Raw genomic sequence first — 24,033 nt, 5'->3', positions numbered from 1 at the left:
ATAAAATCTAACACATTCATAAGGATTATATATATATATATATATATATATATATATATATATATATATATATATATATATATATATATATATATATATATATATATCACATAATTGAATGAGTTAGGGTCATTATTTTATTAGCCAAAATATTAAAGTGGTCTAATCAATATAAAATTATGGCTAAGGACATATATGTTATGAAAGGTTAATTGTGTAGATACCATTAGTGATATTATAATTTAATGAGAGGTCAAATTATAATTATCAAATTTGGGGTAACAGATGGAAGTTACCAATATAAGATATTATGGTCTCATTTGTAGAGAGGAGCAACACACTTACAGTTTCGCTTCTCTCTTCTCTTTATCCGAAAAGTCAGAGAGAAAAAAGGACTTTATACATTTGGAAGATCATAAAATCAATCTTGATCCTCATCTACCTTTCATCATTCCATTATGGTTAATCGAGGTATGCTTCCGCATTTAGTTTTCATCATGATTTTGAGTATGGAAACACAATGAGGTTTTATTCATCTTTATGTAATAATTTCTCTCTACATGGATAAAAAGCATATGATTAGGATTGATGATGGTCTGTTGGAATCAAATTAGATTGATTGATTGAATCCCAACATATCACACATATGATCTTTACTAACATTTTTTGGTGTAACATTTAATAAAAATATTTGTTGGTCTTGTTTGAATAAAGAGGTGCTAAGCTACTCATTTCAGACCAATTCCCTGAGACTTGCAGGCGCAATTTCCACCCTAAGTGTTGATTCAAACGTTGGTTCTCTCAATGGTAGAGAGCCATTGCAAACTGATGTAGAAATTGGAGAAAATGGACAACTTCACGTGTTGGTGAGGACCATGCAGTCACGTTCCATGTCCATGGCTTCACCTAGAGCATCAAATCTTACTAGGGTTGAGATCTATTCGGTCCCTTCATCTAGAGATTCAGGGTCAAGTTTCAGAGGCACAAATTTGCAGCCACCAACTAGTACTACTCTCCAAGGTGGTGGCGGTTTTGAAGAATAGATGATGTTGAATAACAACAAGCATGAGAAAAGTTTTTCAAGGAGCAAGAGTGTTAGTGATGATTTGGTAATTTTTCCGTCTCTAAAACCAAGTAATAATGATAAGGGGTTACACATGTTTGTTTGGAGCTCAACTTCATCACCAACTTCTGATGTTAATATGAAACATAGAGTGAACACAGTTGGTTCTGCTGACTTTGAGATCATTGGATCTTCCAAGTTTGTTGATTTTTCACATGAAACTGTTGCCTCAAAAGGTAATTTAATCTCACAATCACATATGATGCATGCAGTCTAACTATATATGTATTTGTCTTTTGCTCGTGAATCTTGGTTAAAGCATATATAGTCGTATACTTTTGGAACAGGGTTTATTATTTTTTTGGTCTTTAAATTATTATTTTTTAGTCTTTGAATTTTTTTATCTATTAATAGTCTTTTAACTTTTTTCTTCATTCTTATTTTTAGAGTCTTAACTTCTTCTCCCCCCCCCCCTAATTTTAGTCCCTTAAAAGAATAAAGTAAGGATAAAAAAAATTAAAATACTAAAAGCAGAAATAAAAAGTCCAAGGTGTGTGCCCATCATTTTTCAATACTCATACATTATACCAGGCATAATACTACTAAGTTGCACTGATTTATTTCAATAGATAACTTTAAAAAAAATCTATTTTTGAAAATAATAAACAAAGAAGACTTGAAATTGTGTAGGAGTATTTTTTTATTTCTAAAAACTCTTTTATTAATAAATTTTCAAAGTATTGTATTTTTGAAAATAATAAACAAAGAAGACTTATAATTAAAACTTTAAATTGATTTAAAGTATTGTATTTTGTATATGCAGCTGTGCATGAGCGTGAAATTGAGGAAGGAGACAAACTTCCTGTAAAGGAGGTTAGCATTGAAGAAGGCAATGCAAATAAAAAGCAAAAAATGCAACGTGCTAGTGTGATGATAAAGCTTATTCTCACCATGGTTTGCATAAGAAATCTCAATACTTGGGCGAGTGTTTTGGGCCTCGTTTGGTCTCTCATATTTTTTAGGTATTTTTCCTTTCTCTTTGCCCCATACATGGAAAAGCACACCCCAAAAGTTTTAAAAAAAACATATTGGTTGGATTTTCTATTACCATTCACAATCGTTGTTGCTTGTGAGCAGGTGGAACATCAAAATGCCATCTATTGTAAAATATTCCATTAAAATAATGTCTGATACAGGGCTGGAAATGACCATGTTCAATCTAGGTACTAGCCTTCCACCATCCATAAATACAACATGGAGATGATCATTTATTGTTTTTTAAAAACACATATTGAACTTGTTTTTCTTAAGTATTTCATGTCGATTAGTGATAGATTATATAAGTGAGAAATAATTTTCAATTTATAATACATTTTTGTAATGTTAAATTAGACTTATAACTCACTTTCTAAGAGTTTTAAGCTTCGAAGAAGAATAATAATAATAATAATAATAATAATAATAATAAATACAATGTTTTCATATATAAACACAGTTCTTGAAGTTGTATATGTATACACCATGTTTGTTTCTTAATTATAATTTTTACTATAATGTGGTGTATTCCAACATCTATATTAATTATATTGCATGTCTTTGTCACGGTATATACTTAATAGTGTTTTACTTAATTAAACAGGTTTATTTATGGCATTATAACCCAAGATCATTACTTGTGGAAAAAACACGAGCTGGAATTTCCATGGTAATTAAGTTCTTGGTGGGTCCAGCAGTAATTCTTGCAACCTCCAAAGCCATGGGTATCCATGGAGTTCTTTTACATGTCACAATTATTCAGGTGAAACAAATTATCCCCTTGTAAATTTCTCAAAGTAATCAAATTTCATAACCATTATATATATATATACTATCCATGGTAAAATTTTGGCAAAGAATGGGTTAATTTTTTTAAAAAAAATACATGTAATGGTTAAGTCATGTTTTAACTTCTTTATGTGAAATCTTGTTTTAAAACATGATTCTAGAACGTTAAACAACAAAGTCATTTTTCAAAACACGACTTTTAAGTATTTTAATTTTTTCATAAAAATAGTGTTCTTAGAAACGACTTTAATATTTTTCTTTTGTTTTTTTAAACTTCGGACCCAATATCACTTTTAAAAAAACAAAAAAAAATAATAAAGTCATTTATAGGAACACGACTTTTATAAAAAAAAATATATAAAATACTTGAAATTGTGATCTAAAAAATGACTTTATTGTTTAAAAAAAAACTACGATGTTCTAAAATCGTAAAATACGATTTACTCATATCTTATAATATTTTCAAAATTTATCCATTCCTATAATTTTTTTTAAAAATTAACCCATTCCTGTTATTTTGCCTAAAGTTTTTGTAGGCTGTTTTTTCCTGAGGTATTGTTCCCTTTGAATTTGCCAAAGAATATAATGTCCATGCTGACATACTCAACAACAGCGTAAGTGTGTAACTTTTATAAATTTATATATATTGAAAAACACTATATATAATAACCAATGCATTTTGTGGCGTGTGGATTAAAAGCATCTACATAAATTCTGAAAGAAATTCGCAAATTTTGCAGGGTTATCTTTGAAATGGTGTTGCATTGCCCATAACAGTAATCTACTGTATGCTTCTTGGACTGTAATAACCTGTCTTATTGGTTAGACTCACGAACCTAAATAAAATATTAGCGTAGTGCTGAAGAAATTCGTTGTGGAGATTATATTTTATTTTTTGTGCTTGGTGCAAAACTGTAATAGCATTCTAGCTTGTTAGGGTGAGTCATAACTCACAAGGCAGCAAACTAGGAAAACACGTTTCTAGCATATAAAAATCAACCTAGATCTCACCAATCAAACTGATTACTTAAGGCTATGTTTGTTTTACCATTTCATTCCAGGGACAATATTTATTTTACCATTTCATTCCATGGACACGTGGTGCAAAGTATCATTTTGTAAGAAACAACAAATTGTTACTTCTCCTTGAAGGTTCATTTTGCAGATATTGAACGAAAAAACAAACAATAAATAGTTCACCAATCAAGGTTATACAGTCCTGGTTTTTTTTTTTATCATTGATAGAAATACTCTCTTCGTCCCTAATTATAAGACCCTTTGTAACAATTTTAATTTCAATAGTTTTGGGTCAATTAGAGGGGGATTCTAATATATCTTTTTACATTCCTATGATATATATGTGGTGAACGTCACTCTAAAATCTATTTATTAGCCCTCTGAGACTACTAAATTTAACAAACCTAGGTTGGAGAGAATGAATTGTATAGGATTTTAAAATATGGTCGTCATAAAAGCTCAATGACTAATTACAGCAAATTGTGAAAGCCATTAAAGCCCTATAGCAATTTCTGTTCTCTGTTACAACAAAATGCAGCCGTAGCTCCTACCATAAAAGCCGAAGAAAAAACCAGTTCTAGCATGGAATCCACCAAATCATTCATATACACTTGGTGTTCCAAGTTTGAAGTTTCTAAGAGCAGTAGCTGCCATGTGAAATATAGACCCATACACCCTAAGCTAGAACATCTCTTGATAATGTATTATAGCTGCCAAGAGGATATAGACTCATATACCCTAGAAAATCTCTTGATCATGTATTATAGCTGCCAAGTGGAATATAGACTCATATACCCTAGAAAATCTCTTCTTGATCATATTATAGCTGACTCATCACCATGAGCACCCAAGATGGTTAGATCAGAATCTTGGAAACAAGAGAAAGAACAAAAAATGTTTGGTTAATGTGTCATAACACTGCATGGAATGCAGAGTTAGGCATTTAGTTAGACAGATTCGGCCCCATAATGTCCATCATGGGTGCTGCCATTTTCTTTGCCAAGTTTAGATTTTGGCAAAACGGAAGCCTGTCGAGGAGATGGCTTGTTTGATTGTTGCCTCATATTAAGGTAAGTGTAGACAGACATACCGGCAATAGCTGTGAATGCGCCACAGATACTGATTTTGCCAGGATTGGATCCGAAGAGATAATAGTTTCCAAGAAGGAGGACGCATGTCTTAAACTGCCCAAGGACGACATGGGAGATTGCTGAGGTAGCTCTGTAAATTGCAGGGTATGAGTGAAAAAATATATATGAAAAAACCTACCTTCAATAGGTAAGTAAACGACAACGTATTCAGCCAAACAAAAAGCATGACGCAATAATGTTAAATAGAAATAGCATCCAAAACATAACATTTAAATACACATGATGAATGACTTGAATAAATTTTCTATTCCAAAATTCTCAGTAAACAATCTATCATAATATTGTCACACTTTATAAAAATGAAAAAAGTTTACAAGGTTGACTCTCAATTCAGGTGTTGTAAACTTGGCCGTAGAGTAATGTTAGTAACTAAATGTCAGCACATAATCATGCATGGCATTTAGTATAAACTTCAGTCGAAAGTAAATAGGCCATCACTCTTCTAGTAATTATCAGGTTGCAAGAGTACTTCCGACATTTGGAAAACATTAGTAGTCTGCGGTACTACCAAAATATACAAATTGAAAAATATTTTTGCTCATTGGGATCTCAGGTAGATGGTTCAATCAATTTAAAACAATATTGAACATTGGGATGTTGTCGAGCTAAACTTGAATGAAAAGAAAAAACAGCAGTTGAAAAATAAAAGAGAAATTATGTTGGAGTCAAGAATATGTAGAACCATAAGCCAAATACTGATGGCCCAAACCAAACAAAAAAAATTTCAGTTTAACTATTTAATCAAACTATAAAAGTAAGCTGTAATGTAACACACCATAACAGACAACAGTGATTTAGACCCTTAACTTCCAAGTGAAGGTGAAATGTTACTACTTTCACAAGACCTCAAGAAATGACAAAGATCAGAGAAGAAACAAAGGTTGAATCAAACATATATCATGGTTTCTTGGTTCAACTTATTGGACTCAACTGATACAGCTAATTAATTGGAACCCACCCCACCCTGACCCATAAAAGGGAGGCCGGAGGCGGGAGGAGGGAGAAGCAATGTGTTCTACAATACACACAGCCAATCAAATGATCATAACCAAGTGGGATCCCTATAAAATTCAATAGAATAGGTTCTATGTACTCTATTACAACAAATTGAAATTCTTCTCCCAAACAAAATTATTCAACAAGAAGAAATCTCACTTACCCTAGTGCTAAAGCACCAGACCACTGAAGCAAGAATCCAAGAATAGCTGAAGCAAAAATCACCATACTATTGCTGAAGTTCCAATCGAAGGAGAGAACACCTGGAGGGTCTAGGCAGGGTAACATAGCAGCCAGGAAAATCAAAGTAATAGGTGTAGTTTTCCACATTAGCCTGTCAATCAATCCACAAATTAGACAAGATAGAAAGAAATTCTCTGGTGCACATCAGAACCAAAGATTGAGAAGGGAGATGAGGTGGAAAGTTATAAAGGATGTAATAAATTACTCACGACAAAGCAGTCCAGTTCTCTTGCTGCTGCAGTCTAGACCACAAGATTTTGTTTACAGCACTGGGAACAATCCATGCCAATGCTACACAAGCACCAAATACATGGAACTGAAGATCAGTCACGGTTGCCACAGCAACACCAATAGATACCATTGTTAATGCTAATGCCTGTAAAGTTTCAAATTTTATGGTAAGAATCGAAACCTTCACAAAAATTAAGCGACAAGTCAATTAACCCCCCCCACCCCCCCCCCCCCCTGCCCTATATAAACAATATGTCACAAAACTTCACAAGTCAATTGCCCCAGAATATAGAGTGCACATATCATTTGTAGCCAGAAAGTATAGGCTAACTAAATCAAGCAAAGCATTTCAATAGGATGAAGCTAGGGGTTCCTAAAGCAATACAACACAGCCTAATAAATCACAAACACTATAATATGGTCCAGTGGCTAGATCCCTTTAGTCAACCACAATTTTGAACTGCATTCATAGGACCTCAGAAGCACATATAATATCAGGTCACGTGTGAAATCATATTAAAATCTACTCTCAGAGATTTAGTTATCTTCCACAAATATGCAGGTTGAATATAGATGTGAGGATAAAGGAGGGCATTCACTAGACAGACTTGCTTTGTAAATAGGTTGCGCACTTTGCCTCATATCGAAGGATCGCATCATCAACTTGATCCATGTTTAATTAAAGAAGTTCATCGTACAAAATGTGTCCATATTTCATCTGTTTTGATCATATAAAAGTTTGTATTCCTACTAGGCCCGTAAATTCCTACTTATTATTATCAGAAACAGAGATACATGCAAAACCAAAGTGAGTGCACATACCTTTGCGAAAGAAACTTTCTTCCTATACAATACAAATTCTGCCAAAACTATTGATGGTGTCACTGCAATCTTTGCCATCTGATAGAAACCAATGCTGAAGATATAGAAATCAAATTAAAAGTATAAAATAAATACTTCAAATAAAAATGTGAATAGTTGGGCTACCTATTATACTTCAAGCTGACATTAGCAAAGCCAGTGGATAGAGACATAACAAATCCAAGAGTAAATAAAGTAGACAATCGAGTTGATTTTGAGGAAGGAGCAGCCGGAAGAAAAGAAAATGCTTTTAGTATTGCCATTAAGAACCAGCTCACTACATAGTGAATTAGTGTAAGAAGTATAGGGAATTTGAACTGAACAGTTTGAAGCACCTGAAACAAAACAAGAAAAACCCAAGAAAGTCAGCAAATAAAAACCATAATACGTTGAAATTTCAACAGAAAACACAGCTTAACCCGTTAGGAGGTAAAAAGAAAGTAAACAAACCATTTTGTTCATGAAAATAATACCAACTGCAACCAGAAAATTGAAGGAAAGTGCAATAGCTGGACCACATATGTGCTGCTGTTGATGCTTTGCACCTTCAGAGGAACGGAATTGATTAAAGAGAGAAGCTCTGAAGTCTTCCAAAGCTCTTCCTGCAGTTACCAGGAAGAATAAGTAATTAGAAGATGATTTGAATTTGAGCTGACTGTTGAGTGTAAAAGCGAAAGAAAAGCCAATATTAACCATTAAATCTTCCATGGATTATCAGGATCAGTTTCAAGTAAAACCAATCTGGGCAATTTGCATATGGTTGTATAATCAAGATTGACTCTTCTTACTTTTCATACTCTCACTTGGTAGCCCCCCTACTACAAGGCTTTGATGGAATTATAACGAGGAACATAGACTAGATTCTACTAAAAAATTAAATTGTTTAGGTACTACGGCAGCTACCAAAACACACTCTCTTATAAAAAGCCAAAGATATAAAGGAAAATACATGATACTAGAGCTTAAAATCTATATGATCTCTTCATAAGAAAGATACTGAAGTGAGAACATGCTCTCAGAGGAACCAACCTAGATCATACACCATAAATGGATGCTCAAGATTATTTCCTCTCACGAAAGCACGCTCTCACCTGAAAGGCTTCATATATGGGGGCATTAGGCGCATCACTCCAAAGCTAAATTGTTTTGAGGTAATTTGGCAGTGACAGAAACTGACTCTTGTTATAAGCAGAGAAAGATTAAAAGAAAGAACATAAGCCTAAAACTTGAAAATCCAAAAATAAGTCCCCAATCTCATTCCATATGCCTCTCCACCAAAAGAGAAATTTCAACTGAATAAGTCAAATGTTTTAAAAAAAAAAACACTCAAAAAACAGTCCGTGACCGTTTGGGCTGCAACATCAAAGCTTTTCAACTGTCCGCGATATCAACATAAAACCTTGATAGCATCAAAAGCCACAAAAGGATAATGTTCCTACTAAAACTATTAACCATCAAAGCATAAGGAAGACAAATTAAAATCCTCATCAATCCACACAGAAGACAACAACAATGCAGCAATTAGTAAAAAGAATCAACAATGGGGAATATTCCAGATTCCAGAAGTCTCATTGTGCACAACAAAACAACCTTCACTGATCATTACCAAAGGCCACTAACTCAGCTAAGCCCACATGACAAAATGTCCCAAAAATGCAACCAAACACAAATGGGTAAGAATGTGAAAGCTTGAAAGACTCATAAACACAAGATTTGGTGATAAAAATGGAACCTATTTCTCCAGCATCGCTGTCTTTGCGCTTGAGGGTCTTTCTGACGCCTTTCTTGATGAAGAAGCTGAACATGTTTTATGATTGTGGAGATCAAACAAACCCTAGAGTAGAAGATGAAGGAAGCAGAGAATGAATAAATGAATGAGTGAGAGCACAGTGTGTGTGGAGTAAGGGAGTGTGTGCAAAGCTAAACTGCTGCTTGTGTCGTGTTTGGTTGAATTCAAAATGCAAAGGCGAAGACAATGACAGGGAAAAAAAGGTACAAGACAAAAAAAAGGTGGAGAAAAGACCAATGACACGTGGCTTTACAGCCGGTGATGGCGGAAAATAGCAGCTGTCTGGACTCGTGCTACTGTTCACCATTGTTCAATGCCATTTGATTCAGCAAAAAAAAATATTGCTTAATTAAAATAGTTTATCAATTTTGAAAACAATATTCAAAGTTTTGTTTAGGATAAATGGTTATTTTTGTTTTTGTTAATGTTTTTTTTCGATGTGACAAGTGAAGGATGATGTTAGGGTATGAATCCTAAAGCTGACTTCGAGGGCAGCAAACCTCCAGCAAGAAGAAGAAGAAGAAGACACAGAGGTAAGAAAAGGGAAATATCATTTTCTCATATCCCGCTTCATTGTTTACATAGCTATATATAGAGGAATTTCTCTTAACAGAATTGTAAATCTTATCCAAAAGGAATCTAATAACGATTTCTGTTTTCATATGATTGCCTATGAGGAAGCAACCACTACAAGTAGGATTTGGGGCTGATTCTTGCAATTCCATCTTCCAATTATGCCCTTTACACGTAGTCAGCCAGGTAAACAAGCTTTACCACTCTTCTCTTGGTCCCTTCTCCTTTCTGCACCATTGATGCTGGTGCTTCCTGTGTTTCTGGCATTCTCTCATGCTTCCCTATCACTCCCTGCCCCATCAAAAACACCTTGTCCTCAAGGTGTTGGGCATTCAAACTGCAGCTTTCAAAAATAATACCGGGGTCCCAAGGCTTATTCCGACGAACCTGCAATTCCACAAAGTACCCGTAAGGAAGGAATATCATGCGGAAAAGAGTTGGAGCGGTTCGACAAGGTAAGCGTAGAGAGATCGATAGTGGAAGCTGGAAGAAGGTGTGGGGATTTCTCCCATCAACAAGGAGGACCACTCGAATGCTGGAGAGAAGGCCAGCAAGGCACAAAATTCCTGGCGTGAAATCTCCCGATAAGGATTTCAGACCAATTTGGGCCGGGTCCGGTTTGGGTGTGGGGTGGGCGACCGAGTCGTGTGTGGATTTTGGTCTTGGGTCAGGTGTGGGTTTAGGGTCTGGGTCAGGAATGGGTTTTGGGTCAGGTCCTGTGGATACGGGTGTGGGTAGCTTCGGGTCGGGGTGCTTTATATTAGGACCCAATGGGTCTGTGGGTTCCTCATTCACTACGATGAAGGGAAGAACCCTAGAGACCTCGCGACGGCCGCCATGGAGCTTCTCCTCGCCTGTGAGGCACAGCCCGTGCTCATGGCGCGAGGCTAACTCCTCCGGGGTGAGGCAACTAATGGTCGGGGCCTGTGGGGGTCGTGGCGGGGATGGCAGCAAAGGGGGCAAGGTTGCGATGTGAGGAGGAACCAAAGGGGCGGACGGTGGAGCTACCAGCGGTGGGGTTCGCGGCCGCGGAGACGTTTGCTGCTCCTGGAGCTTCGCGAGGCCGGCGGCCTGGTCCACAGTCGTAGGCTGATGGGCCTGAACTGCACGGCGGATCTCCGGTTGCAAACTTGAGATGAAGCAAGGCAACAGGAAGGTGCCCGGCAAGCCGATAATTCTACTGGCTAAGGCTTCAAACTCCAGCAGGTATGTGAGCACTGACCCCGTCTGAGTGAGTTTGAACAGGGCACCGGCAGGGTCCTCAAATGGAGATGGTGCGAACCAGGGTGTTGCAGGAGCAAAAGTGGCTTGATGAGGAACCGGTGGGGATTTGGATGTGGGGGGGAAAGGCACAGGAGCATGGCGGGTGAAAAATGGGTTCAGGTGGCGGTTCATGGAGTGCATGGCGTCGTCCAGACGAGCAAGGGCCTCGTCGAGGTTGCGGGAGGCCATGAGGAACAATGATGAAAGCACCAATTGTTAGGGTATGAACCCTAAAGCTGGCTTCGAGGGCAGCAAACCTCCAGCAAGAAGAAGAAGAAGAAGACACAGAGGTAAGAAAAGGGAAATATCATTTTCTTATATCCCGCTTCATTGTTTACATAGCTATATATAGAGGAATTTCTCTTAACAGAATTGTAAATCTTATCCAAAAGGAATCTAATAACGATTTTTGTTTTCATATGATTGCCTACGAGGGAGCAACCACTACAAGCAGGGTTTGGAGCTGATTCTTGCAATTCCATCTTCCAATTCTGCCCTTTACACGTAGTCAGCCAGGTAAGCAAGCTTTACCACTCTTCTCTTGGTCCCTTCTCCTCTCTGCACCATTGATGCTGGTGCTTCCTGTGTTTCTGGCATTCTCTCATGCTTCCCTATCAGATGACATGACAAATCTACATTCTAGAAATGATCTTTGAATGTTGGACTAGGTATTTGAGGATCAATTTATTAGTTCTATCTTTTTTAAAACAATATCTCTCTTCTTTTCCAACAATCTTTCCATTGTTTTCAACGATTCCTCTAACAATCATTTTATCGCTTGTAGCGGCTCCATCAAACACATCCACTATCGTTGTCACCCACCCATCAACCTTCCTCCACGACTCCACTTCCCCTTCCCTCTTCTCACTTTTCTCCTCTTTTTGCTACCCTTCTTGTAACCATAACCAGACAATCTCAAAGAATTATTCTTGAATTTTTCATTCTTTTCAGACAACTCACCATGGATTTTTGCAAGTAGAATCATGTTTTTTGGATTTGGGAAAGAAGGAGGGACATGGAGGGGAGTTCATAGGTGGGTGACAACACCTATGACGATAGAGGTGAACACTAAGAGTTGTTGCACACAAAGCTCCATTCTAGAGCCTTGAGGGTCTCGATTTAGAACGAGTTCAACTTGGGCTAGTTAGAGTTACAATAGAATCAGGGTTTGAAGAATGACTTTGGGTTTTGTTCCTCATAATCAATATGTTGTTGTTGAGTTGTTTGCGGAAATCGCAAAGCCATCGAAGAGTGGTAGCAGTGAACAAAAAATCACTAATATTTTAGTTCAAAACATTATTGACAAACGTGAAATGTTCCTAGACATGTGAATTTATCTCGTCAACAACAACATGTCACATTTGCAGTCAACATGAACCAAAACGAAGATAATTTGACGGTGGAACTAAAATGTCAATATATTTGCATATTTATGAAATAAATTGATCATTTCCATAGTACATGCACAAAAATGTAAGTGCATGCAAAATGTAAGGACTAAAGTGGTCATTTACTCATTTTTTAATCAATTTTTATGGTATGTTTGGTTTAATGGAAAAATAGAAATTAAGATAATTTTTTATGAGAAAAAACTAATAATTTATATATTAAATAACATAAATTTTCTAAATAAAAAAACATATGAAATAACTTTCCTTTTCTCTCTTTTGTCGAAATCTAGAAAGAAATTATTACTATGAAACAAACAAATATGCGGGACTCAACAATGAATTTTAGACAAACATACCATTACTACCAAATTGTGTAAAGAATGGATTTTGTGCTGTTTTTGGAAAATTTACAAAAGTGGAGCAATTTTTTTTTAAAAAAATTACAAGAATAGATAGATTTTGAAAATATTACATGATATGGGTAACTCGTATTTTAAAATACAATTTTTTTATATAAAATCGTGTTTTAAAATACAACTTAGAACATTGTAATTAAAAAAAATACTAAAATCTATTTTGAATCACAACTTTAATATTTTTTTTAATATAGAATATTTGAAATCGTAATTCAAAAAAGTCTTCAATATTTTTTTAAAAAATATAAAATACAATCGTGTTCGAAATCACGACTTCAATATCTTTTTAAAAAAATTCAGTTCTAAAGTCATGTGTTAAAACATCACTTTCCCATATCCTATAATATTTTTAAAATCTACCATTCTTGTCATTTTTTTTTAAATTGCTTCCACTTTTGTAAATTTGCAGCTGTTTTTCTTTCCGTCACAATCATTTATTTCTCTTTAAAAAGAAACATACCATTTCTATCAAAGGCTGAGAGAAAAATGATTTGTTACCATAATAATTTTATTCAGTCTAAATAAGCTTCTTTTTCTATAGTTATTTTTTAAAAAAGCCATCGCGTTCAAAGCATAATATTTATTTCTCTTAGTAGGAATTTGAATTTAATTTCATCATACTACTAGAAACTAATTTCTTTCACTAAAATTAATTTTCGTTCATTAAATGTGTTAAAAGTTAATAAATATGAAAGATAGGAACTGAATTCCCAATTCGAAAAAATTGTCTTTTATTAAAAAAAAACACCTGTAGTCTCACAGGAAAATTAATAAACTTTTTTCTACTGAAGAAAAATTAATAAACTTCTCATGCATGTTTTAAAACCAAATGTATATATAATTAAAAAGATATGCATTATAATGTTGCGTATGTTTCAGAACCACATTTTTTAACTAGAAATAATTAACTTAAATATAATCAGAAGATTGAATAATGTAAAATAGAAACTAAAATCTGAGAAGAAATAAGATTATTAATTTTTCTATATATAAAACAAAAATTTTAAGTTTAGGCGTTAATTAATTTTTAATTTACAAGTTCTAATATTAATAGGACTACTATAATCTTTAGTAAAAAAAAAAAAAAGACTACTATAATCTAGTTTTTATTGGACAACATTTATTGGCTCTAAACAAAGTCGTTGTTCCCATTTTTAGTGCTAGGCCAAAATTTATTTTTGTCGGCAGAAAACGAAGTTATCCAACATCTGAATAATATCAAATTCCAAGCTTTATATTATTTATCTAAAATATATTTCAATAAGAAACCAATATTTCAGCAATGTCGTGTTTGGGTGACTGTTAGCAAAAATATTTTCCAAGCACATTTATCTGAAATCTATTGTCGATAGGAAACCAATATTTTCGTGCCTATTGAGAATGGATCAAATTACTCTCATTTTATAATTTTTTCTAATTATTGGTAAATCTACTTCATTTTATAGTTTTTTTTTAAATCCAACCATTAAATTTGAAGTTCTTACTAGGTATAAAAAAATTTACATTTTTATAAAAATTTAAAACTATTTGATATTTCAACTTCATGTCTTTGTGAGTAAAAAAAATAATAAAAGAAGATTCTATTAAAGATGATTATCAATAAACATGATGGATACTTTATAACTTTTATTATAGAAAAGCAAAAGTCAAAAACTGAGAAGAAAAAAAAGCACAAGTCAAAATTATTTGACCTTCTAAAATGTGGCATAAGCTTGGTGAAAGTTTGATTTGTATGACTTATTTTTTGAGTTAAGCTTATATCAAGGCATGGTTGAATTAAACCAAAAAGATCCATATTTAATCTATGCTTTAGATTTAAATCCCAAGTCCAATATTTCAGTTTTTTATTAGTACGTAGGAATTGAACATAATGTTAATGAGTTTACAACACTAACATATTCTCTTGATTAATCAACTAAATTAGACTCTTTTTATATTATCATCGAGTGAGTTTGATTTGACTAGTCATGTGTTTAATGCAAGACAAAGGTTATAACAAGTTTGATCATAAAATCAATATTCAATCTAAGCTTCTAATATGAAGCTTAAGCTTATTAAAATTGATTTTTAGGAACTTTTGTGAGCTAAGCTCAAAATCAAAACACAATTGAATCGGGTCAAAAAATATCAAAATTTAATTTTGTTCAAAATTTAAAGTTCTCATTATATATTTTTTATTGAGCATATTGGAGTTTAGTTGGATAATTCCATCCATTTTGTCACTTCTATGGAAAATTAAACAAGATGGAGAGAAGATTTAATACCAGATAGAAAAGAATGAAAAAAAAGTAATTAATATTTTTTTGTTTGTTTTCAAAACTTAAAACTTTTTTTTGTTTGTTTCCAAAAATGAGTTAAATGTTTTTAAAATTTATCTCAAAATGCTCTTTTGTTTGTTTCCAAAAATGAGTTGAATGTTTTTAAAATTTATCTCAAAATGCTCTTTTGTTTTTAAATAAATTTTGTTTTAAAATTTAAGTTTTTTTTAAAAAAAATTACAAGTACTATGAGGCCAAAAGTATGACTAGAGTCTTGAACCAATACATGAATTTTTCTAGCAGCTAATTTTTCTTTAACAAACAACACTTATCAAATAAACAGTGAAATACATAATAAATTTGAAAAAAATTAAGTATTAGATCTAATCATAAATCATAACTTAATCTAAATTAAAAACTGTAAATCAAAATCATTTTAAGTTTATTTTGACTAGAATAAAAAACTTATATTAAAAAAAGTCAACTCTTTAAATAAAAGATTAATATGTGATTTTTGATCGAAAAATATTTTGATCCATAAAAAAAAATTCATGAAAAATAAAAATAATTTTTATTAAATAAAAACTCACTCACACTGTCTAGCCAATGGAGCTAAACTTGATAAAAAAAAAATAATTTGATTTAATTCATCAATACATGCCCTTTAACAATCAATCAAAAACAAAATCAACTTAAGCCTTTAGACTCCCATTTTTTCAGTCCCAATTTGCCAACCAACCACACTCATAGAACTAAAGCAAAGTGACTCACCAATTCACACACATAATAAACTCACTGCTCTTCTCTCTACCCCTCCGAAACCCGACCCGAAAATGCGATCCAAATCGGATCCCCCGGTGCCCCCTCCCTCCTCCTCCGGCGGAAGCGACCCCTCCTCCGGCGCATCCATCGATCCGATCTTCCACCTCCTCCGCGTCCTCCCCTTCAGCTTCCTCCGCCCCCCTCGCCTCCGCCTCAAGCTTCCCTCCTTCACCCTCCCCTCCCCGAACGCCGTCTTCGCCCTCCTCCTCCTCACCTACTTCATGGTCGTCTCCGGCATTGTTTACGACATCATCGTCGAGCCCCCCGGCATCGGCTCCACTCAGGACCCCTACACCGGCGCCGTCCGCCCCGTCGTCTTCATGTCCGGCCGCGTCAACGGCCAGTACATCATCGAGGGCCTCTCCTCCGGATTCATGTTCGTCCTCGGTGGCATCGGCATCATTCTCCTCGACCTCGCCCTCGATCGCAACCGCGCGAAATCCGTCAAGGTTTCCTACGCCTCCGCCGGCGTTTCCTCCGTCGTGCTAGCTTACGTCATGAGCATGCTCTTCATCCGCATCAAGATCCCCGCTTATCTTAGATGAATAATGGATCCACGAGATTCCTGAGTTTTAATTAATTTGTAGTTTGACTGAGGTTTTCGTTTTCGCGTTTTCTAGGGTTGTTGAATTGAATATGGATATAGTAATTAGATCTGATTTGGCGTTATTTATGTGAAATGCACTTTTTTGAAGTAAAATTGCCGTGGTTATGAGTGAGTTTTCTTGTTTCTTTGACGTGTTGTTTGGATCGTAGTTTGTGTTCATTGTGGATTGAAACATGCTTGTCTAGGAGCAAACAATGCTCTAGTCTGTGGTGAACTATCTCATTCTTGTACACTCTCACACGCAACACAGTGTTTGAATGTTTTTTCTTCAGGATTACTATGTGAGACTCAGATTAGAGATTACAGGAAATTCTAGGAGAAGATGGCATCAAGCTTGAAAATGTGAGTGGAGATTTGATATGGAATGGCTTATTGTGTTGTGGTTTATGTGTTTTATCTATGTTTTTCTTGTTTATTTGTGGTTGTGGGATGATCTTGCTCTTCCTTTATTTGTGTTTGTTCCCTTTCTGGCTCTTCTGCATTCTTCGAGATGTAATTACGTTTAGAACAATGGTGGCTTGTGTTGTTGACCATAGCTCTGTCTTGTGCTGGCACTATGTCCCTGTTTGGGTAAAAGTTTCTCCATAAGAACTTGTAGGAGAAGAAAATAGAAAGGAAAAAAATAAAATAAGCTTCTCTCACAAGCTAAAGTTATCTTATGCATATATTAAATCAACATTTTTAGAGAACTTTCTTTTTTTTCCCCCTTGTTTTCCAAACAAAGCCTAAGTCCCTTTGGGGATTGCTTGGTCCTGGGATCAAATTCTGGCATGGCCATTTTGCCTGTTGTTTAGGGTTACTACTTCCCCCCATCACACCCACATAGGTCTCCTTTGTACCAGGGAAAAGTTTTCCTCCACTCCTTTCTATGTAACATTGTAACACTGCTAGAATCTAGGGGAGTAGGGGTACTTTAGAGTTTAGACAGCAATTTTTATCTCTTTGTTGTCTGGGGACTCTATGATAATCTTTCTTTCCTTACATATATCTTGGAGATGTTTGCAGAAGCTGAAAATTTACTTGATAATTGCTCACCATACTGTTGATAACTATCATCTTTTGTACTGTTAAAACAAATTGGGCACTAATATCACTTGATATAGAGGAAAATTCGCTCCTGAGAGCCTGGCTAATAGAGGGTGAAAGTCTCCTGTAAATGGGAGATCTATGTCTTATACCCAGTTGATATTTCAAAAAACATGAAATAGAATTTTAAAGGTGGAAGATTACTTTATTTTTGAGTTTCACATGATCTAGGGAAATCAGTTATTGTAGTTCTTTCCTCATGACCAAAAGCCTTAACTCAAGTGGCACCAAGTTCCTTGGATACTACTTGATCTCAGGTTCAAATCCCACTAAGGCTAATTTGCCTCCACTTTAGCCTTCTATCTTACTTCCCATACCAAGCCCAAGCCTTATATCTCCTTTGTAACACCAAAACCTAGTTTAAAACAAAATGTTCAGACAAAAGGATTTTTGGTCTTGATAGAGCTTTGCTCTTCTCTTCCCTCTTTGTCTTTCTCCAGCCTATGTGGCATTTAGTTACATGACAGATTCCTCTTGGTTACGGAACTGAATCTTTCCTCCCATTTCCTTTCTCTACCTTACATGGTCCAGCATAGGGAGTGGCAAACAGGGGTACTGAGTTCTTGTGGTAATGACTTCTCAATATATTAAAAATGATTAGTGATAGAGTTTGTGATTGAAACAAGTGTCTTTAAATCCATGTATATGAACTATGAAGCTTATCAGACTTGAAAGGTAGATTTTGGTAACATATGCAATATGAACTATGGAGATCAAATCTTTCTAACCAAGATTTGTAATCAAAGCATAAGTAAACTGGGGCAATTTATATTTGTTTTCAATAGAGCAAATAAATGTTATATAAACAGCCAATGAACAATGTGAACATTATCTACTTGGGGTTTCATTTGCAATCAGTAATTCGGTTATTCTTCTCAATCAGTAAACTATTCGATATATCTGTCTGTGTGCGAGCGCAATTTGTCTAACCGTACCTAAGTTTTGCTTGCTTGCCCTTTGTAATTTTATAGATATTTTTTTTTTATATATATATTTCCATTAACAAGTGGACTCTGTCTTCTGTTGTATACTCTTTGCTCTTTAATGCTTGATATATGATGCTCGAGGATCAAAATTAAGGGAACTTTGTTGCATTATTTTTTCACTGCTAAAGATTGGTTTGCGCCATTAGGAGATATTTCTCTACTTTGAGATTTATTCATTGATATTTCTTGTTGTGGCTCAACATTGCATGGTTGAACTGCGTGCACTCTGAAATGATGGTTTGATTTGTTGTTCTTCTGTTGTGCATGCTTTTAGTAGGATATATAGTAGCATTTGTTGCTGAGCCAGTCATCTTACTGCTATTTGGGTACTAATCCCTCAACCAATTTTCCTGATCTCGTTAGAAATACGATCATAAAAACGTCTAAAGCCTATATGACGTCAAATCTTTTTGTCATGTATTAAATTAAAAAATATACCATTCACTTCTAAACTTTTTAATAATTTGATTATAGTTTTTCTAGGTCTTAGTATTAAACTATCTATTGCTCAACCCTCCTTTTTCTATGGATTTTTTCTACCTATGGACAAACCATTTAAGACAAGACTACTATTTTTTTTTTTTTACAATGGGAGTGAATTGTCACCTTAGCCGGGTACAAATATGTCACCTACTATCCAATTTATGTTGCATTAGAGTTTCTCGTTCCATTTTGTACAATGATATGCGTGGAAGCACAAGCAATTACCTTCAAGCAATCAATCTTCAATAACAAATTACAAATACCTATAATATAATAATGCGTGCCCATCAAATCCAGTACTCGATCGTACAGGATTAAAGAACTGCAAATAAACTAGACTATCATTTTATCTTGTTAACAACCATTGATCTATCTTTAGAAGAAATTGACATGAACAGACTTTCAAAGTTTCACAAACGGACAAACCCACCATCATTTTCAATTCAATGATACTATTATTTTACATACAACCTAACCCGCAATTTCTTCCATTCATAATTGTGACACCTTTCATTGTTGGAATTCAACACAGCTAACCAAACTATTCAACATGAGAGAAATTCTTACATGAATCAAGACTACTAGTCTTTGAGCAATTTTTACATGATACATAATCAAATTTTGCTAATAATTATCTTTTTTATAAATTAAAAAAATCAATTATATATCACATAAAAATTAACTGAAACCCTAAATATACAATGGTCTTATAGATCCTGTAATAATTTTTGTTACTTCTCAACCGAAGGAACGACGGGGTGAATGACGGGGAGAGAAGAGGCGCAGAGGTGAGAGCATTCCCATGAGACCCGGGGAAGCAAGGCCATTGATATTCTGGTGCTTAAGCATGTTGTAACCCTCATTTTCTGGTCGTTTCCCACCTCTCATTTGTTTATTGAAGGTTCCACACTTCACAATCTTCCCAATCCACCACCTTTTCTTAGTTTTGTTTTGATCACTTGAGTTCATCTTATGATGCATGTACTCCATCACCACATGAAGTCCTTGCTCCACCACCTCCATAGGGGGGCAAGTAAGAGGGTTCCCTTCAACACTCAGCTTCTGAAGATTCTTGAGGCACCCAATTGACTCAGGCAAGGTCTTGATGTTGTTGTAACTAACATCAAGTTCAATGAGTGACAAGAGAAGCCCTATGGAGTAAGGGAGGGTGTCCAAATACTGGAAGTTCTGGCTCACATTTAGAGTTTCTAGGTTGATAAGGTTCTCAAGGTCCTCTGGAAGTGCCCTTAGGCAATTCAAGCGTGCATCAAGAACCTTCAAAGCTGTTAAGTGTGAAGTGGAGCTTGGAAGAAACACAAGCTTGTTGGAGTTCACTGAGAGCTTCTTTAGGTTTACGAGCTCAAACCCTATTGTGTCTGGAAGCTTGCTCAGCTTGTTGAAGTTTGCATTCAGTTCTTCTAAGGCTCTGGTGGGTCAAAATTCATCATAGCATGCATGCATGTTAAAACAATGAACCACGTAATGATCAACATGAATAAATTATGATACACACACACAAACACAGTTAATAACCCCTCGATTTATTACAATCAATTAATCTTATTTTGTTTCTTGCACGCTTCTAAACATGTCATATCATTTTGATTTGCTAGGAATAACAATATTGATTTTGTGATGTAAGAGCTAGAAATGCTTAATTAATGAATGGCATGTTGAAATTACAATGGAATAATTTAGGAGGTTGAAGAATTAGAATAATTAAATTGGAATTATTCATGGTTACATATCGTCGCCGTCATTTGACCTGTATTATATAGATTTATTATTATTGTGTGATCGGTGCCTTTTGACAATGCAAAAGGTTGAGGGTCATCATCAATCGGTGCCTTTTCCTTCAGAGTCACATGCACTCTTCGTTTATGACATTTAATTTCTTAACATACAATTAATTTAGATCAAATTAATAACTATCCAGGGCTAGCCATATTTCAAATTTGTTTTAGTCGAGTGCACCTACCTTAGATTTTGATATACAATCCAAAATATAACTATAATAAAGACAAATATTAAAAAAAAAATGAGGGAATCTTTTTTGAAACTGGATCCCACAATTTGTGGATGCTTATTTTCTCCATATTATTTTAACGGATTTTTCTTGTTTTTTCTTCAAAAGAAAGGTGTACAAGTTGCTATCATCCTTTGCATAATTCGCTATCATAAAATAAATTACATGTGTTTAATAATATATTTAGACTATCGTTTATTAAGCTTTCGAATGCAAACATGATGTAGGATTTGGCGACTTTCGTACGCCGTACGCGGGATTTGATGCCAAAAGAAAATTGAAGAACGGAGACGTTTTGTCCACAAACATTTTTGTCACTGATAACGTAGAACGACAGGAAGAACCGTTGATAATTCAGGTAGAAAATGGTGATTTTTTTTCCATAAAAAACAATATTTTTTATTACACAACTAATTATTTTTTATCACATATTTCCCTCTCTTGATTCTTTCCTTCTCAGCCCTCCTAATTGTAAAAAATATGTGAGACTAGAATTTCTCTTTTACATAAGGTTACCCATAAAAGAAACACATATGAAATAAATATTATTGACAAAAAAAGAAATCAAAATTGCCGTCTGTTTTTTCTCGTCCTTTTTATCATTTTAATAAATAACTTAGGGAAAAAATGACAAGTAGATATTGCTATTTAATATTAACTTGTTATAATTTACTTAGAGCTAGGAATATAGAATAGGATACGAAAATTGTAATAGTAGATTTGAATGGAGTAGATATACACAGGAATCGACCAGCTACTTTGTTCAATACTAGTACCAAACTTTATTAATTAAACGACTATTAATACATTTTAATTTATTTTTTTTAAAGTCATACACCAAAAGAAAGTAACACATATACAGCTAAAATTGTTAACATATTTGCTGTATTCTGATACATGCCGGTCGAAAATAGATTAGAAAAAAGTACGCAAATTAATTATATGTCAACTTATTTGAACAGGTTCAATTTCAGCTAATTATAAATAGAAAAGTTAATTTATATATATGCAAAATCCCAGAACATGATGATTTTATTATCATAAAAAAATAGAATAGAAAGAGAAGTGATGATGAAAATGAAGGAACCTGCAATTCTCAATGGTTTTGGGGAGGGATTCGATGAAGTTGCCTGAGACATTCAAAACCTTGAGCTTAGAAAGGCAGCCAATGGAATTAGGAAGGGACTTTAGCTGGTTGGAACGCACGTCCAACACTTCCACGTTTAGAAGTCTTGCCGTTAAGGATTCCGGAATTTCCTTCAGAGTAAAATATTTTTTTATATATACACAAAAATTTATATAATATCTAAGAAAACATTTATATAAACAACTTGGAGGACAATTATATTATAAGCAGGAGGAACCAACAAATTATCAATTGTAAAATAGATCTATAACTCCCTCTTGTTATTTTCAAGTATAATATAAATCATACACTCATCACACGGTTATTATATATCCAGATTAAGATATAAATAGTTTCTATCAAAAATTGGATTTTAACAAATTAACTAAGTAAAATGGTAGTGTTTAATTCGTATATCAACCCATAGAATGAAAAAAAAGATTGATTCTTCTTTTCTTATAGTATAAATACTCATTAATATCCTTCTAAACTTTCCTATGACTGCACCGTCTAATGAGAAGGAAAAAAGAGATATGGGATAGATTGAATTATAAGTGGATGCACTTATTCCATGTTTCTGGAACTCACTTATTCATTTCTCGTTCTCTTCCTTATTCTCGATTATATCCAAGTTCATATTTAGTTTTATTTTTATTTTTATCAGCAAGTTCATATTTAGTATAAAATATATTATGTATTTTGTGTGTGTGTGAATTAAGATTATCTCCTACAATCAGAAACAAATCCCTCTGAGGGATAAGTAGGCTATCTTTCTCAATGAAATCCTTTTTCGTATAATCATTAATTCAAACATGACTAAAGAAATGGAACCTTTCTCATGAAGTTGACTATTTGATAATTAATCACAATCGGGCAAAAAGAAAGATAAGCGCAGATGATGATAACCAAAAATTTATTAATTTTTTTACCCTTTATAAAATAGAGATATAAAGTAGAGTTATTATGAGTTATAAGATGAATATTTTGCAGAGTTAAGACTAAAGATTATACGAAACTCCATATCTATAAGGGTTCTAAAATTATTCATTATTTTGAACAAATCGAAATATATGACTGAATTTATCTTGAGACTTACCTGGAGATTGTTATTAGATAGGTCCAACTTGCAAATGGTGGCTAAATCAAGCGAAGGTTTGGGAAGAAACTCCAAGGACATGCCACTCAAGTCCATCACATGAAGCCTCTCTTTCTCCATGGCCTTGCTTCTCTCCCTCTTCCTCATCGTATTATCCATCTTCATCATCATGGGTTGAATATGAAACTGTTGCAATTGGTACATATTCATACATATAATTGCAAAATATATCACTTTATAAATAAAGACTCGATTTTGTCTCGATAAAAAGTCACAAACACAATCCCCTTTTTTTCTTGTTTTTTGACTTTTTTCCCCCTTGGGAAGTTGAAAACAAATTCCAACACTTCAAGAGAGAGAGAGAGAGAGATGGCTGGATGGTGAAGAGAAAGAGGGATAAGTGGGGGATTATATAGTGTGTACACAAATGGGTGAAAGAAGGAATATATAGATTTTCTTGGTTCATATATGAAGTGTGTACGCAGTTACGCACAAATTTATGGGTGAAAAGGAAGAACGAAAAGACGTACGGATGAGGGAGTGACGTTGGATGGAAGTACAAGAGCCGTAGGGTCAAATGTTGCTAGCAATGAGCAAAGCCACGTTGCCCACTTGATTACCACCACCTCCTAATTTATATTTCCAATTAAGATATTAAGCTTCTTATAATTTTTTAATAGAATGAGAATATATATACTACCTCCTCATATCTTTTAATATTTAAC

At 34.3% G+C, this 24,033-nt stretch overlaps 3 protein-coding genes and 1 pseudogene across 4 annotated transcripts; 2 read left to right on the top strand and 2 right to left on the bottom strand.

Moving 5' to 3' along the window:
• The first annotated feature begins 694 nt into the window (after window positions 1–694).
• LOC114367774 lies at window positions 695–3,693 on the top strand (annotated as a pseudogene).
• Window positions 3,694–4,313: 620 nt separating this feature from the next.
• On the bottom strand, window positions 4,314–9,363 carry LOC114367195 (nucleotide-sugar uncharacterized transporter 1-like). Of its 2 annotated transcripts, none has more exons than XM_028324328.1 (7): window positions 9,119–9,363; window positions 7,837–7,988; window positions 7,513–7,721; window positions 7,348–7,441; window positions 6,504–6,670; window positions 6,215–6,385; window positions 4,314–5,125 (listed from the first exon to the last, which is right to left on the bottom strand). In XM_028324328.1, the coding sequence occupies exons 1-7, from the start codon at window positions 9,189–9,191 to the stop codon at window positions 4,852–4,854; spliced, it is 1,140 nt and encodes a 379-aa protein (XP_028180129.1). In that variant the 5' UTR covers window positions 9,192–9,363; the 3' UTR covers window positions 4,314–4,851. The 2 variants fall into 2 exon arrangements, with proteins under 2 accessions (XP_028180129.1, XP_028180130.1); XM_028324329.1 differs by lacking the exon at window positions 9,119–9,363 and adding an exon at window positions 8,080–8,217.
• A 6,419-nt stretch (window positions 9,364–15,782) lies between these two features.
• On the top strand, window positions 15,783–16,628 carry LOC114425485 (putative oligosaccharyltransferase complex subunit CG9662). The gene has a single exon (XM_028392422.1). It carries the CDS (start codon window positions 15,910–15,912, stop codon window positions 16,441–16,443), a length of 534 nt encoding a protein of 177 aa, XP_028248223.1. The 5' UTR covers window positions 15,783–15,909; the 3' UTR covers window positions 16,444–16,628.
• A 2,840-nt stretch (window positions 16,629–19,468) lies between these two features.
• On the bottom strand, window positions 19,469–23,769 carry LOC114425259 (plant intracellular Ras-group-related LRR protein 6-like). The gene is made up of 3 exons (XM_028392108.1): window positions 23,309–23,769; window positions 22,174–22,343; window positions 19,469–20,486 (listed from the first exon to the last, which is right to left on the bottom strand). The coding sequence occupies exons 1-3, from the start codon at window positions 23,516–23,518 to the stop codon at window positions 19,799–19,801; spliced, it is 1,068 nt and encodes a 355-aa protein (XP_028247909.1). The 5' UTR covers window positions 23,519–23,769; the 3' UTR covers window positions 19,469–19,798.
• Window positions 23,770–24,033: the final 264 nt, after the last annotated feature.

Source organism: Glycine soja, chromosome 9 (assembly GCF_004193775.1).
Source record: "Glycine soja cultivar W05 chromosome 9, ASM419377v2, whole genome shotgun sequence".
Taxonomy (NCBI): Eukaryota; Viridiplantae; Streptophyta; class Magnoliopsida; order Fabales; family Fabaceae; genus Glycine; species Glycine soja.
This window is presented reverse-complemented; position numbering and strand designations above follow the sequence as displayed.

What these genes read in the sequence shown, in the direction of transcription:
- LOC114367195 (XM_028324328.1), bottom strand. Translation starts at nt 9,191, where the DNA reads ATGTTCAGCTTCTTCATCAAGAAAGGCGTCAGAAAGACCCTCAAGCGC. An exon ending in GTCAGCTTGAAGTATAATAG is followed by an intron (nt 7,442 to 7,512) that starts GTAGCCCAACTA and finishes CTATATCTTCAG; the next exon opens with CATTGGTTTCTATCAGATGG. An exon ending in AGAAAGTTTCTTTCGCAAAG is followed by an intron (nt 6,671 to 7,347) that starts GTATGTGCACTC and finishes GAAACTTTACAG; the next exon opens with GCATTAGCATTAACAATGGT.
- LOC114425485 (XM_028392422.1), top strand. Translation starts at nt 15,910, where the DNA reads ATGCGATCCAAATCGGATCCCCCGGTGCCCCCTCCCTCCTCCTCCGGC.
- LOC114425259 (XM_028392108.1), bottom strand. Translation starts at nt 23,518, where the DNA reads ATGAATATGTACCAATTGCAACAGTTTCATATTCAACCCATGATGATG. An exon ending in TATCTAATAACAATCTCCAG is followed by an intron (nt 22,344 to 23,308) that starts GTAAGTCTCAAG and finishes TTTACTCTGAAG; the next exon opens with GAAATTCCGGAATCCTTAAC. An exon ending in AAAACCATTGAGAATTGCAG is followed by an intron (nt 20,487 to 22,173) that starts GTTCCTTCATTT and finishes TTGACCCACCAG; the next exon opens with AGCCTTAGAAGAACTGAATG.